We start from the raw sequence: 14972 nt of genomic DNA, 5'->3' as shown, positions 1-14972 counted from the left end.
GGAGCTGCTAAAATTTGCAAAAATATCAAGACATTATTTGTAAGTCCAGGTCGAGTTTGCACTTCGGGAAATAGATCTGTTCCTGAGAAACAATATGATTCCTTAATAAATCTTATTAAAGGACAAAAATCTCTTGAATATTTTGTTATTCATACTTGCAACAAATCAAGTCGCATAATTTCTGCGCTGCTTGAAAGTCAAATTAATTCTTTAGTTCATGTGGAATTCTTTAAGGTAGATTTTATAGAATGTGTTACATTAGCACCTTTGGCAGAATCGAAAAAATTAGTGACTTTAACATTCGAAGAATGTTCAAGTCTTGAGAATATAATGGAACCATTTGTTTCTAGTTCATTAAATCGGTTAGAAAAACTTAATTTTAAAAAGTCTACTGTTAGGGATGATGTTTTAGCAGCTTTAATAAAAAATGCAGGATCAACTTTATCTACAATATATTTAGGACCAATAGAAATTAAAGATGTGTATAATCCAAATATAGTAATCGATTTAATCACAAAATATTGTCCGAACCTTGTAGATTTGGCATTAGATGTTCAAAGGCCTGACCTACCATATTTATTAACTTTATTAAGTTTTAGTAGATATCTTAATAAGTTAGAAATTTTTGGAAGCATTCTTCGTATTGATAGTTTATTAGAAAATTTCTTTCACGCTCTTCCACCTACCTTAGAACATTTAATAATTAATGCGGATTGGCATTTTTCCGCAAACGAACTTGCAATTGGGTTAGAGAACTGTAAAGCTAGATTAAGAAGTTTACATATGCCAGATTGTTATTTAATAAGTGATAATCACCTTTGCGTTATAACTGAATATTTAGGTGATAGTTTACAACATTTAGATGTTAGTTATGCATCACCTTCACAAGTAACTAGTGAAGGATTGAGAAAAGCACGTTCAATTATTAATCGGGTTGATTATGTTTATAAAGAAGATAGAAAATATCCTACATTTTGGAATTTGAGATATTGGGGCGAAGAATGGGTTGAAGAACCGATCGTGGATCGCACTTTTGAACAATGGGATTGGGAGAATGGCGAAGAAGGATGGTATGGCGTAGATTGGAAAAAATAAATTTAATTAATTTTTATATTTAATGTTTTATTATATTAATAATATATATATATATTTTTTTTTTATGTAATAATTTGAGAACTACTTTTATTTTATTATTTCTTGGTTAGAACTGACTTTGTTTATTTGTTAAAAAACGATTGTATTTTAGATTATAAGGTAATTATAAAATGAATCATTAAATTACGCGTTTTGGAGTATCATCATAATTCATTCGAAAACATTTTCCCGTTTTCAATATCATTCTCAGTTATAAAATTTATTTGATATTTCATTATTACATGGAATTACATAATGTTAAAATAAATTAAAAAATATTTCTATTTCATCCATTTAATTCTTTATTTTTCATATATTGATTACTATTATTAGCGACCGAATGTGATCTACCGTAAAGGAAATAAATAACCAACCCGATTAACATCCAAACAAGTAATCTTATTAAACTAGCAGTAGTAGCAGTAAACAATAATAATAAATCTAATAAAGCTCCTATAATAGGAATCAAATAAGGTCCTCCCGGAACTTTAAATTTTCTTGGTGCATTAGGAGCTGTAATTCTTAATACCAAAACTCCAATATTTACTAAAAGGAATGCTAATAAAGTGCCAACTGATGTTAATTCTGCTAGTACCCCTATCGGAAGAAGAGATGATATAATTGCACAGATTACTCCTGTGACAGCCGTTGAAATGTGCGGCGTTTTATACTTTGGATGAATCTTTGATGCAATTGTCGGGAAGAATAATCCATCCCTAAAAAAAATAAAAAAAAATTCAAAAGAAAAAGATTAAGGAATGTGAGTTTATAAATTGCAAAAAAAGGTCACGTAACATGAGAACTTACTTTGCCATTGCATAAAAAATACGTGTTTGTCCCATGAGAAAAACAAGTATACCAGATAATAATCCAGCGAGAGCACCAAAATCTACAATAACTCCTAACCAACTCATTCCCATCGCATTAATCGCAACAGTTACGGGAGCTGGATCATTCAACTCGGGATAATGAACAATCCCTGTTAAGACAACGCAAACTGCCACGTATAAAATAGTACAGATGATTAAACTCACAATGATTCCAATAGGTAAATCTCTTTGTGGATTTTTAGCTTCTTGAGCAGCAGTAGATATAGAATCAAATCCAATATAAGCAAAAAATACAACACTTGAAGCTGATAATATTCCAGTTATGCCGAATTCTGAGAATGATCCCTCATTTTGAGGAATGAAAGGATCGTAATTTTTTGGATTAATCTTAGTTATTCCCACTATAACAAATAATAATATAACAAAAACTTTTAATGTAACGGCTATGTTGTTTACAGTTGCAGATTCCTTAATACCCAATATCAATATAATTGTAAGAAATAAAATTAACAAAAACGCCGGTAAATTGATATAAGCACCGGGGATTCGTAGTAAATATCCTGTAGAATGATCAAAAACTAGTGGTGCACTCGTCCATGATGGTGAAAGTTTTATTCCAAAATGATCAAAAAAATTAACGAAATATCCTGACCATCCAACAGCAATTGTCGAAGCACCAACTGCGTATTCTAAAATTAAACTCCAGCCAATAATCCATGCGGCGAGTTCACCTAATGTCGCATAAACATACGTATACGCAGAGCCGGCCACCGGAATCATTGACGACAACTCCGAATAACATAATGCCGCGAAACTAGCTGCAATTCCCGAAATTATAAATGAAATTACTACAGCTGGTCCTGCTTTTGTAGCTGCAGCTTGTCCTATAAGAAAAGGAATTAAAAAAAAGAATTAGAAATTAATTAAATTAATTAAATTGATCGTTTTTTGTTTTTTAGCAAAAAAAAACACTGTTTTATTTTTTACCTGTGATAATTAATATTCCAGTGCCGATAATACCCCCCAAACCGATCATTATCAAATCGAATGCACTCAAAGTTCTTTTTAAACCCGATGTATCTTTTTCCATTTCAAAACTTTCTAAAGATTTGGTCGTAAATAATTTTCGTAAATGATATTTCCATGCTGATTCATCGGCTTGTCTTGGAGCACCTGAAGTGAAAAACTCGTAACCAGACATTAAACCTTTAAAAAGTACGTATTCTTCTTAAACAATATTTAATATAATTAAATTTAGAGGGCAAATTTATCATTAATGCTTTTTTTAAAAAGCAACAAAAGGACTGCTCGTAATGAAACTAATTTAATGAGACTTTTTATTATATATTTTCTATAATTAATCATTTGTGGCTATGGGAAGATCCATAAATAAAACTGTCCGTTCTAAAAATATATTTCTGCATCATTGTGTTGTTTTTCTCCTGCATATTTACCCATGAATTTTACTGAATTTGTCGGAAATTTTTACTATCAAATTTGAGACCTACCTTCTGTCTCTTTTGTTCATACATTCATTCTTATGTTTACACGTAATGAAGTAAAGGAGGTGGTAAGTCACCAAGTTTTAAAGCATATATTTAGGCCGTAATGTGACAGTATTCTATTTATTTAATTGGAAAATGGATTATGGATTATAATTATACTTAAAAGAAGATCGATCATTGTTGTATAATTAAATATTTTTTAGAAATATATAAATTATTGACAGATAAAAGTACTACGCCACAACCTTATCAGTACGCAGGATCGTCGTAAATAAATTAATGAGTATTTGCTAATCGTTACTGAAGATCGTCTTTATCAACACCTTCATTTTTATACATTACGGCAAGATTATATTGATATTTTTTTTATTTTTTATTTTATTTTAAAAATGTAGACAATGACGGTCTATGATGAAATTTATTTCATTTATTTATTCATTTTTTTTTTTTTTTTTTTTTTTTAAAACCACGTGAACAAGATTATAGAAAGATAGACAAGAACAAAAGATAATACAAATGTCGAACGCTATCTGATACTAAGCTATAATCAAACCGCCCGAGGACAGCGCCACTCTGGTACTTTTGACGAATCCGGGGGAGTCCCTAACACGACATCACATCCCTAATAACCAAAGTAAAGGCTTTTGAACTAAGTATTACGCGGTCTAAGTGAATCTAAAAAGGATTGTACCGGGGAGAAATTATCTAAATTAAATAAGAGATTATCTCTATAAGATTCCCATGAACCACTATGTAAAAAATTACAGGTCGTCCAACGTATACACGCGGACACATCAAAATTGACTGTTTGTTTGAAGTAAGGTAACACTTTGTTGTGATAGTAACGAGTATATTGACTTCGTCGCTTACGGGCAACGGTAGAAGATAAAGCAGTGGTCGATGAAGACGCCCGACCGGAAGCAGTAGTCGTGTGTTTGCGATAATTTTTCTTTTTCTTTAAAGTAATATCTAAACTTTTTTCCCACTTTTTAAATGAGCGGGAACGTGGTGACCAGGTAATAGTTCTCAATTCCGAGGTAAAAGCGGAAACATACTCTAGCAGGAAACGCGACCTATCCGCCGCATTGCTGAAGTAGTTATCAAAAAATACAGCTAAGTCTCGTGGGATAAGATGATGTAATAGTAAAATCCATGGTTGTTCTCGTGGAATACGTATTTGATCTGAAGAATCAGGTAGACGAGCAGCGTCTAAGATGTCTGGAAAAACTTTGAACATATTAGAATTATTAATCCTTGATTCGATATCAAAAGATATATTGCTAGTGCGTTCTTTTCTGATAAGATTGATCAGTTTTTTTTTGAATTTTGTAAGGAGTGATGTTATGGATTGACGATGAGATGGACATAAGCCAATATGTGCGTTGGTGTCTTCGTCTATCGAACATTCCGTGCAATTAATACGCCCGAAAGGATAAAGATTAGGATAATTGCGTTGTAAAATATTGCCTGTTGGATATGTAAAAGTAGATTTCTTCAATTTGTTCGATTGAATAGATGATAATTTAGACGACGTGGGCATGTCAAAAGGATTAGAATTGATCCATTGTTTGGTGTAAGTCCAGTCAATGTCGCCATATGTGATTTGATAATTAATAGGTGACAGTGAACTGTTATTCATAGCCATGTTAAAAATTCTAGACTGGATAGGTATATTGCTCCACTTGCGTAAATTTCGATCAATTACGTTGATATGGTTGTAATTGAACAGCGCTAGGGAAGTTCGGAAAAAAAATTTGTGATTGATGATGATAGGGTCGGGCGAATATCTGCCTCGTTTAGCCAGGGCATCTGCTTGATCATTAGCCTTATCGTTACTATGTCCTTTAACTTTTCTCAGTTGGATAATAAGGGAGTGTTGTGATATTAACCACATTATAAGGTCCCATATTAAAAAGTTGTTTTGTTTAAGCCTGCGTCGTAGACTTATGATAGGTGAGCCTAAACGTTGATTAAAAGTATCTATACAATTTTGTGAGTCGGTAAATATTTCACATGTGGCGTTGGGAGGTAAAACTAGTAAAATTGTCAAAATAGCAAAGCTTTCGCTTTTAAAAGAAGAAGGAAAAAAAATTGTAGAACCCAAAAATGAAATTTGTGGTAGAAGGGATTCGTTTGTACCCAACCGAATCCGGATTTACTGTTAATTGTACCTATATCTGAAACAGAACCATCTGAATAAAATTGAAAGTTAGTATGAGAAAGAAATTTTGAAGCTATGTCTATTAAAGTTAATTTAATTTTGTCGTCACATAACAGGGCAAAGTCTATTACTGACGACAATTGTTGAAGAACATGATTTTGGTTGTGCAAAGATGGTAGTTCTGGTGTTATAATAGTGGTAGTTACTGTGTTGACATTATGTTGAGCTAAATAAATGCTGTGTGCGCTATGTCTAATTTGATATAAGGGTTTGGTGCTGACATAATATTTAGATAGGGGAAGATTTTTGAATCTTTTATGTTCTTGATTTAAACGGTTAAAAATGTTAAAGGTTGAAAGACGATTCGTACGAATAGAAATTGAACATTTAATACGAGCGTCTTGTAGAATTAAACTGTGGTCATTAAGATGGCAACCTGAACAAGGAATTAAAATTAAAGGTAAAGAGCGTGGTGATTGCGGGGTAACATTATTTAATATTGAAGCATTATTAAAAGGTAAATAGTGTTCCATGGTAGTAATAGAATTACACGTGTCAGTATCTTGTATATATGTTTTTCCAATAATACAATTTTGTATTCTAGCGTCCCAATGATATGTCCATTCATTACGTTTTTTGTGATTACCCAGGGATTGATCAGGGATTTGTTGTAAGCGTGCTGGAATTGTGTAATTATCGTTAAGCGGGTGTGTTAAAGTACGATAATTACTTAGGGTGAAATCATTTTCTAATAGTTTAAACCATTTAGGTTTAGGTCCTTTAAAATTGTTGTTATTTAGACGTTTCACTTCGTTCCAGGTCAGAAGGTAATTACCATCTGTGGACACAAGTTGATTGAGGTACATGATCCTTTTGTTTCGTAAAGATTTGTAATCATTAGAAGATAAGTTTGGAAGATATTCCACTATTGGTATATGTCCTCCTGTGATGCCATAACTGATAGTAGGGTCCAAATGAATTTGATATTGTTCTAGTAAAGCTAGACTCTTTGATAAATAACTCGGTGAGGAAATTTTTCCAATGTATTTATTGATGTCGCGAGGTATACCTGGATACCAAAGTTCGTGAGTTAATATATCCAATTTTTGGATCGCTATAGGTCTTAGGATATCAGTATTGAATAGAGCCGATAGTGCATTTAATTGTGATTTGACTAGTAAATCCATCAAATTATCAATATGTGGATACATGTTATTATAAATGATATTGTCTGCCGTATTAAGTGGTAAAGAAAAAAATTTTTTGAATAATTTTTTAATAGGTACAACTAATTTCTGTACTTGGGCATAATTTAGGATGGTGTGCTGGAAGAGATACTCCAACTTAGGGAAGATGACTTTGTTAATAATATAGATTGCGTGAGAATGTGCAATTTTTTTGTGGCGCATTGTGATCACGTGGTTCATGATGATCGAGCGCGCTTTGAGTAATGTTTGTTGGTGTCTATCTAAAGGGTTGATATATAATCCTAAGATTCTTGTGCCTTTATATTTAGAAACAATGTTAACATCTGTGTTTTGTCCATTGATGGTGAGTTGTACAGTTTTTCTATCATTACCTAATCGTTGGTTGGTGAGGATTTTGTATTTGTCGATGTTCACTTTAATTTTTGCTAATTCATAAAATGAGTGTGCGATATCTAATTTAGTTTCGAGTATTTCTAGAGAAGGACTAAACCAGGTGGTGTCATCGAGGTATCTGACCAAAGATAATTCAAAATTATGAATAATGTCAGAGTCTTTGTGATAAATATTTTTAATTTTCGTAGTATCACATTTGTAAGCAAGATGTGATTGTTGATTAATGTGATAAAACAGGGGGTCGTAATATATGTTCCATAAAAGCGGTGAAACAACTTCGCCTTGGTCTATACCCTGTAGGACCTTATATGATGCTAGGTTTCCATTAGGTAGGATGATGGAGTTATATCGGTTAGAAAATAAATTAATGAAAAAAGTAATTATCTTTTCCGGAATTTTAATACGTTGCAGAGCTAATCGTAATAATGTAATATCGACTCTATCATAAGCCTTTGATAAATCTTGTATGGCAATCCATAGTGGTTTCTTATAAATACGTGCGTGTTCGATCGAATGCTGTATTTGGAACAGTGGTTCTAAACAAGATTGTCCCAAAACACCCGCACGATTGTTGAATTGTAAGATGTTGTATTTCGCTAATGATTGATTTAATCTTTGAGAGAAAACGGAGACCATCAATTTTCTCGTCGTTTCCAAAAGGGTGATAGGTCTTGTATTCGTAAGTTTACTATCCCAGTCATGTGGTTTCGGTATTGGGAATAGCAGAGCATCACACCATTTTGTGGGTATCGTATCTAAATGGATACATAAGTTGAAGATCTGGGTAAGTAATATCAAGACATCTTTATATAGGTGCTTCAAGTCTTCATAAGTAATTTGAGAAGGACCAGGTGCTTTATTCGTAGGAGAATTTTTTAAGATGGCTAATACATCGGAAATATCAATTTGTTGTTGAAGCGTATCCCAACAATCACTATTGGAATGGTGGTTGGCCGGATCATATATCGTACGCCACGGTAGAGGTAAATCGTCAATAGAGCGGTACGTCGATTGATTATCATGTTTACCTATATTTTGATAATGTTTAATAGCTTCTTTTTGTATAATTTGTGGATTATTAGTAAATATGGTATCATTATTATTATCTTTGAAAATTAATCGATCCAATGTAATTTTTCTAGGTTTTCTTTGAAGTATTGAATTAATCATTTTTGTTTGATTAGTTGATAAATCAAAATTTCTTTGATTAATAAAATAATCAATACGTTCAGTTTTCCATTGTGATAATTCATCATTTCTTTTTAGTTTTAAATGGTTATATAATTTGTAGATTTCTGTTCTCTGTGCAAAGAAATCTTCTTGTGTGATAAAATTATTTAATATTATATCGTGATCCATTGAGTGTGCTATTTTTTGTATATGATCACGATGAACTTTCCAGTTTTTAAAATATGAAGTCCACATTGAGTCGGGAATAGATGAGACAAGCAAAGATTTGTCTGTTGGTATTTCTATTTTATTCCTGATATAAATGTGTTTTAAATTTAGGAATTGTTTCGTTTTATATAAAGTAATCACGTGTCGGTTCAATTGGCGAATGTGTAAAGGGTATAAATGATGGTGTTCTTGGGGTGTTATTTTCTTTTGAGGAATAGTTGACTTTTTGATGTTATGTAAACTATGTTCAAATATATTCCAAATATGGTCCAATTCATCTTGTGTCGAAATATTATCTAAATCGATGTATTGAAAACGATGTTTAAAATATGTTTTCGAATGAGATTTGTAATTTTCCCATAAATCATCATTCATTAGTGAATAGTTTGGTTTCTCTTTTTGCTCATTTCGTCTGTTACCTTGATGATGTCGAGAGCGTTTGAAAAGGTCGTTTTGTAATAAAGTAATCACTGCTTTATGATCGCTAGTGAAATGTGATGGTGGGATTTTTTGTGCAAAAGTATGAATTGATGCGTTTAAAATGTTATTATTGCCAAATATATAATCTATTCTGTGTGTGGTTCTAGTTATATCTGGAGTTTGGTTTTCTGCATGGAATTTTGCCATGTCTTTGAAGCCTTTTAATTTTGCCATCTGAATTATATGGTGATTAAGATTATTTTTTTCTTTTGGGTAGCAATTGAGATCCCCCATAATAAGGTTGTAAAATTTGTGATTATCGTCATTAGTATTTTGTGTTCTAAATAGTTGGTCAATGAATTGGTTGCACTCTTTTTTAATAATATTGGTATGTTTGTCTCTTCCCGCAGGTAGATAAAGGCATGTAATGTTCAATTTATAGTCACGTTTAAAGCCCAATTCGATATTTAAGACGCGACCTTTGTGAAAACGAATTTGATGGACGTGTTGGTATAAAGTACTAGTAAGCATTATACCTACGCCAGAGCCCCTGTTATCTCCATTAGCGTCTAAAATTATGTAAATAGATAAATTTTTATTAGTCGGATGAGGATGTCTTTCGACTAATTTGTTATTTTCATGTTTGTGGCAATATTGTGTTTCTGTTAGGTTGAGGATGTTAAAGTTATGTGTATCAAAATAATTGATAATATCAATTAATTTGGTTTTGTAGCCCCCTTGAATATTGATGGTTCCAATTTTGAGGTAATCTATAAAATAATTATTATCGGTGTTAACGACGTGTAAATTAGTAATATGTTCTTCGTTAGGTACGTCGTTTACATCAGGAGTATATGATGTAGATCCTGAGCTGTGGTGACTGTTGTCGTTGTTATTGTTATTGTTATATCTGTTTTTGGTATTTTGATTATTTGAATTTTTTTGTGTTTTTTCTATATTTTTTGAAGAAGAAGGTAAAGAATTAATAGGTACTTGAAATGAAGGTTGGTTTTCGACGCCAACCATGTTAGTAAAATTGGTGTATTCCATAAAAAAAAATAATTTTAATAAAAACAATGTGTAGAAAACAATTTAAACGTTAAAATCAAAAAAGGGAGAAATCGTAAGTGAGTCCAAATATTTGTTGAGGAGTTATTTTCAACAATTAACGTGTCGCGTTGAAGCTCGGGAGGAGGTTCAATGGGTTATAAGATTTAACGGTGAAAGTGTCATTTTTCACGGGTTCGTCTAGTGTTTTGTCAATTATGCCTTCAAAGACGGCACCATCCGACATAGCATTGTCATCAGGGATGTCAGTGTCATCTTCTGTTGCCGGAACGAATTCACTATCATCGGCTGAATTGTTGTATTCTTTGTTATTTCTAAGGTTATATTTGGATTTGGTTGATCTATATGAAGTTTGATCATATGGTGTAGCTTTTTTGGATATTTTGCGAGGACGTTCTTGGGTGGATGAAATTTCTTTCTTGCTAAGTAAATTGATGTTAGTGGTGAGATGTTCAATGATTGTGTCGTATTTGTCTAGTCGTATGTTCACTTTCGTGAGTGATGTGTTCATTAGGTTAGTGTTGTGATGGATGTCCGCGATCGATTTATCCGTTGTAATTTTACTTTCTTGTAAAGATTTAATATTTTTTAGGAGACTTTGGACTTGTTTTTCAAGTTCCGTAATTCTTTTGTCTGTCTCATCATTTGACGTATTTTTGATGCAGGTTATGGGGGTAGACATGGAGGGTTCGTCCCAGTTGTTAATATCATTTATGTTGTGTGTTTTGTTGTACGGGTGTCTTGTTTGACGGGGGTATTGTAAATTATTAGGTTGTAGTTTTTTATAGCGGTTATCTGTTTGTGGTGATGAGCGTTTGTTATTTGTTTGAGATGAATTTGAATTTTTGTTGGAGTTAAGGGAAATCACGTGGTTGTATCTATTTCTGGTGTTTTCGTGGATTGTGATTTTTTCTTCTTTTCTATCAATGAATCTTTTGTTATAGAGTTTACGGTTGTCACTTGTTGTTTTGAAGTTCTTATCGTCACAGTTTTGAGAAATGTGTAACGGTGATCCACAAGTGTTGCATGTTTTGGCTGATATGTGCCCTGGGATGATGAAGATGGTGTGGTTAGCGAATTGTGATGATGCACCTCCCGTTGCGTTATCAGGATAATTCTCTGGTGAAACGTATATGTAGGCATTTTTCATGGTTGAGTATCGAGTAGTTTGTGTAAACGTACAAGTACGTCCATAAATGTGTTTGATAAGTGGATCAAGATCCGTAGCAGTGGTGTTAAGCGGTAGTCCAGTAATTTTAAAATATTTACTGGTGCGTTTTTGAAATTCGGGATCGTTTTGATTGCCTGGTAAAATTCTTACTACGAAATTTTCTATTTCTAGGCTCCAATAGTTTTCTTTCATGAAATAGTCATAGGCAGATTGTTTATCGAAGCGTACGATTAGTTGTTTGTATGCAGGTTTGATGAAAATTGGGCGTCCGCGATTGTTGCGGTTAGGTAATTTTCTTGGTGGCTTTTTGAGCTCTTTTTGGTCTATGATGTTGCTGCCGGTTTTAATAGCGAGGTGTTTGATAAGCATTGTTGTGTCGTAATTATAAGGTATGTCCATGATTTTTATGACTGCTGAGTCCAAATCAGCGAATTTTTTATCCAGTAATGTGTTGATAGCTTCATTGGTTAATTCGTATATTTTAACTTGTTTAAGGTTGTTGGGACTCTTTTCTATGTAGTAGTTAAGCGAGTCACGTGTTCTAAAGTATATAGTGAAATATTTGTATGTGGAAGTTGTATTAGATTCAAATTTAAAGGCGTTACTGTCACGGATAAATGCCGTTTTTAGTAAGTTAATGATTTCGTTGTTAGAGAGTTCAGGTTTAAAACTATCTCTGGGAATAAATCCTTTGTGTGCTTTGTTAGAAGCTTGTGATGTTTGTGTAAAAATATCAGTTAGCACGGTCATTGGAATCGCATTTGGCAAGTTTGTTTGTGTGGCTGTTTGTGATTCCGGTGATTTTCCTTTATCTGGGTTAGGTTCTGAGGGATCTTCTTCCATATTAGTCAAATTATCGTTGATTGGTGTTTGCGTGTGAGTATCATTTTTTAAAGAGTCACGTGATGTGAGTTCAATTTCGCTGTGAGAAAGGTCATGAGTTGAAGAGGTAGCTATTACTTCTTCCATAGGACAGTCCGTAGATACTTTATCGATACTGGTTACAGTGTTATTATTGGGTTTACTGTTAGACATATTTTTAACTGTATTTGGTGAAGAATATGTAAAGTATATGTCTTCTTCGTTAGTCACCGAACGATGAGATTTTTCTATATTTTTAAGGAATTTTTTTGAAAATTTTTTTCCGATATTAAAACTCATATGATAATGTTCCGAGAAGAACGTAGAGACCAAAACTGGTGAAAAAAGTGGTACTTGTCTATAAAGAAATATGTTTTTTAACGAAAATTTTTTCTGTGAATTTTTGGTATTTTACGATCGTCGGAAAGAGTTTCTCATTTATTTATTCATTGAAAAAGTAAAAAAAATAAGTATATCAAATGATTGCAATCACGTGATATACATACACGTGATTGAGTTTCTTATGGAAAATCGGGTATAATTTATTAACTCTATTTATCAAAGAAAGTCCCCTTACATGGAGAACACTTACTTTAGTTAGTTATTCTTACTTTGTATTTAGTACCACTTTTTATTACCTCTAGTATTTTTCCTACACAAAGTTAGTCCGGATTTCACTCTTACAGAATAAAATAAAATAAAAAAATTTATCAAAGAAAAGATGTGACTATATCTTTTATAATTTAACAGTATCAATTATAAAATAAATTAGTTTTAAGAAAATCTTTTGTTCATGTCATATATTACTTATTAAGTTAATCTTTCTTCTTTTGATTAGTCCATTTGTAGGCCATTTCGTAATAAACTTTCGTTATAGTTAATATAACGCATAACATTTCCACCCACATTTCAAACCAAATCCAAAGTCTTTTTTGTACTTTCTCAGTTAAATTTAATTCAGCTTGTCTTCCTCTAATATGAGTGGCATCAATTATTCCAAATGGTGATGAAGCACCCAAAAATTCATTGGCAATCTTTAAACCCGAAGTAAAACCATCTTCGTGAAATCCATATTTTGTCCAGGCTCCTGCAAATGTTGTAGCAAGATTTGGAAGATTTTGGATAGTACGCAATTCAGCTTGTGCTGCAATTGTTTCTGGTGTGTATAACGGATGGTCATATGACCACGAACCTACGACTTTTGATGGATCGGGTTCGTAAAGAGGGTTCAAAGTTACAAGAACCGGCCCATAAACTGATTCATCGATTGATTGTAAAATGTTCATGTCATAAGTCCTATAAAAAAAATATATATAGTTTTTTTTTATTTCAATTATAATTTTCCATTAACATAATAAACTTTATACAAAATAACGATAAATCTTACAAAGAAACTTGATCAGTGTTAAGAGAATTTTCAGTAGATTTGGTAATATAGTTCCAAGCAGAGAACGCGAAACGGCGCTTTGGCATTAACTATTCGTACAATTATAATTTTATCAATTTAAAATAATAAAAAAAAAAGAATAAAAAATAAAAATAAAAATCAATTAAATTTAATTTCTCTTACCGAAAGATCGGAGTGTAACACGGCGCGATTTTTATTAAAACGAACTTTTCCCAAAATACGCTTTTCGTCATCGGTAGCTTGGTCACCCAAAATTTGTATAGCTTGATCAGCATGAGTGGCGAAAATTACATGATCGAACTCTTCGCGTCCCCCATTGCTATCTGTAATAATAATGATTGGTGGTGAAGAAGGATCCGAAGGATTTGATGATTTACGTGTGATTGATGTTACTTTTGTTGAAAGTCGTACACTATGAATATGTGGAACGATCGTTTCCACATATTTGCGACTAAAAATAAATAAATAAATAATAATCAATTTAAATTAATAATGAACGCGATTTGTGCACGTTTTCAAATTTCTAACCTTCCATTTTTTATAGTAAGCCATTGAACGCGATTCATTACTTGGAGGAAAAAATGATTATGCATAAATTGTATTAACGTCAATGCGGGAAAGTCAAGCGCACACTTGTCCGGCGGAGTAGACCAAATCGCCGCAGTCATCGGCTAATTAATCACGTGTTTGTTAAATTAGAATCTTCATCAAACATAAATTAATAGTTACATAAATTACATTACCAAAAGATAATTATCCCTAAATGCTGAAGAGTATCCATGTAAATCCAAATATTCTCCCAGTTTCATTTTTTTTTCGGGATGATCATCTTCCAATTCTAATAAATCAGTTGCGTGAAAATTAAATTTCATAATATCAAAAACAGTTTTCCACATATTCAAATTCAATAAATTCTCTGGTTGCCCAAAGACTGTAAATATATTTTTTCCCGCCCATTCAAATTCTCCTTTGTTTCTTGATACGCTAAAACCCATGTCAGAACCTATGTATTCAACATTTTTATGTTGAAGAAACTTAATAAGGTTTGGATACGTAACATGATTAAATACAATGAATCCGGTGTCGACCGGCGTTGTAAGCGGAGAATTAGAGGACTTTGTAGAAGGAACTGTAAAATCAACCGTATGAGTATGTCCTCCCAAATAATCATTTTGCTCATAAATAGTAACATTATGCGGAGAATGTTCCGATAACAACCATGCCGCTCCCAATCCAGCGCATCCACTTCCAATTATTGCTATTCTTTTACTTTGCTCTTGAGACATTTTTTGAGCAGAAAAAAAAAAAAAATTTAGTTCGGGGTAATTCACTGTCAATTTATATAAAATTGCGCGACCCTTTAAGCTGCATTCAATTTACACACGGTTCAAATTTATGAAAATCCGGAAAATCAT

At 32.5% G+C, this 14972-nt stretch overlaps 4 protein-coding genes across 4 annotated transcripts; all 4 read right to left on the bottom strand.

Annotated features, from left to right (window-relative positions):
- Positions 1-1328: 1328 nt before the first annotated feature.
- On the bottom strand, positions 1329-3293 carry OCT59_020258 (uncharacterized protein). Its single transcript, XM_025313490.2, has 3 exons — positions 2952-3293; positions 1942-2848; positions 1329-1850 (listed from the first exon to the last, which is right to left on the bottom strand). The coding sequence occupies exons 1-3, from the start codon at positions 3163-3165 to the stop codon at positions 1421-1423; spliced, it is 1551 nt and encodes a 516-aa protein (XP_025187026.1). The 5' UTR covers positions 3166-3293; the 3' UTR covers positions 1329-1420.
- Positions 3294-4118: 825 nt separating this feature from the next.
- On the bottom strand, positions 4119-5114 carry OCT59_020257 (uncharacterized protein; the record flags this gene model as incomplete). The annotated part of the gene is made up of 1 exon (XM_066149070.1): positions 4119-5114. The coding sequence occupies one exon, from the start codon at positions 5112-5114 to the stop codon at positions 4119-4121; it is 996 nt and encodes a 331-aa protein (XP_065990019.1).
- A 5100-nt stretch (positions 5115-10214) lies between these two features.
- OCT59_020256 (uncharacterized protein) lies at positions 10215-12323 on the bottom strand (the record flags this gene model as incomplete). The annotated part of the gene is made up of 1 exon (XM_025310016.2): positions 10215-12323. One exon carries the CDS (start codon positions 12321-12323, stop codon positions 10215-10217), a length of 2109 nt encoding a protein of 702 aa, XP_025187025.2.
- A 302-nt stretch (positions 12324-12625) lies between these two features.
- Positions 12626-14843, bottom strand: OCT59_020255 (uncharacterized protein; the record flags this gene model as incomplete). The annotated part of the gene is made up of 5 exons (XM_025309020.2): positions 12626-13445; positions 13537-13625; positions 13720-14008; positions 14086-14228; positions 14301-14843. 5 exons carry the CDS (start codon positions 14841-14843, stop codon positions 12965-12967), a joined length of 1545 nt encoding a protein of 514 aa, XP_025187024.1. The 3' UTR covers positions 12626-12964.
- Positions 14844-14972: the final 129 nt, after the last annotated feature.

Source organism: Rhizophagus irregularis, chromosome 3 (assembly GCF_026210795.1).
Source record: "Rhizophagus irregularis chromosome 3, complete sequence".
Taxonomy (NCBI): Eukaryota; Fungi; Glomeromycota; class Glomeromycetes; order Glomerales; family Glomeraceae; genus Rhizophagus; species Rhizophagus irregularis.
The sequence above is the reverse complement of the archived record's forward strand: the minus strand, read 5'-3'. Positions and strand labels throughout refer to the sequence as shown.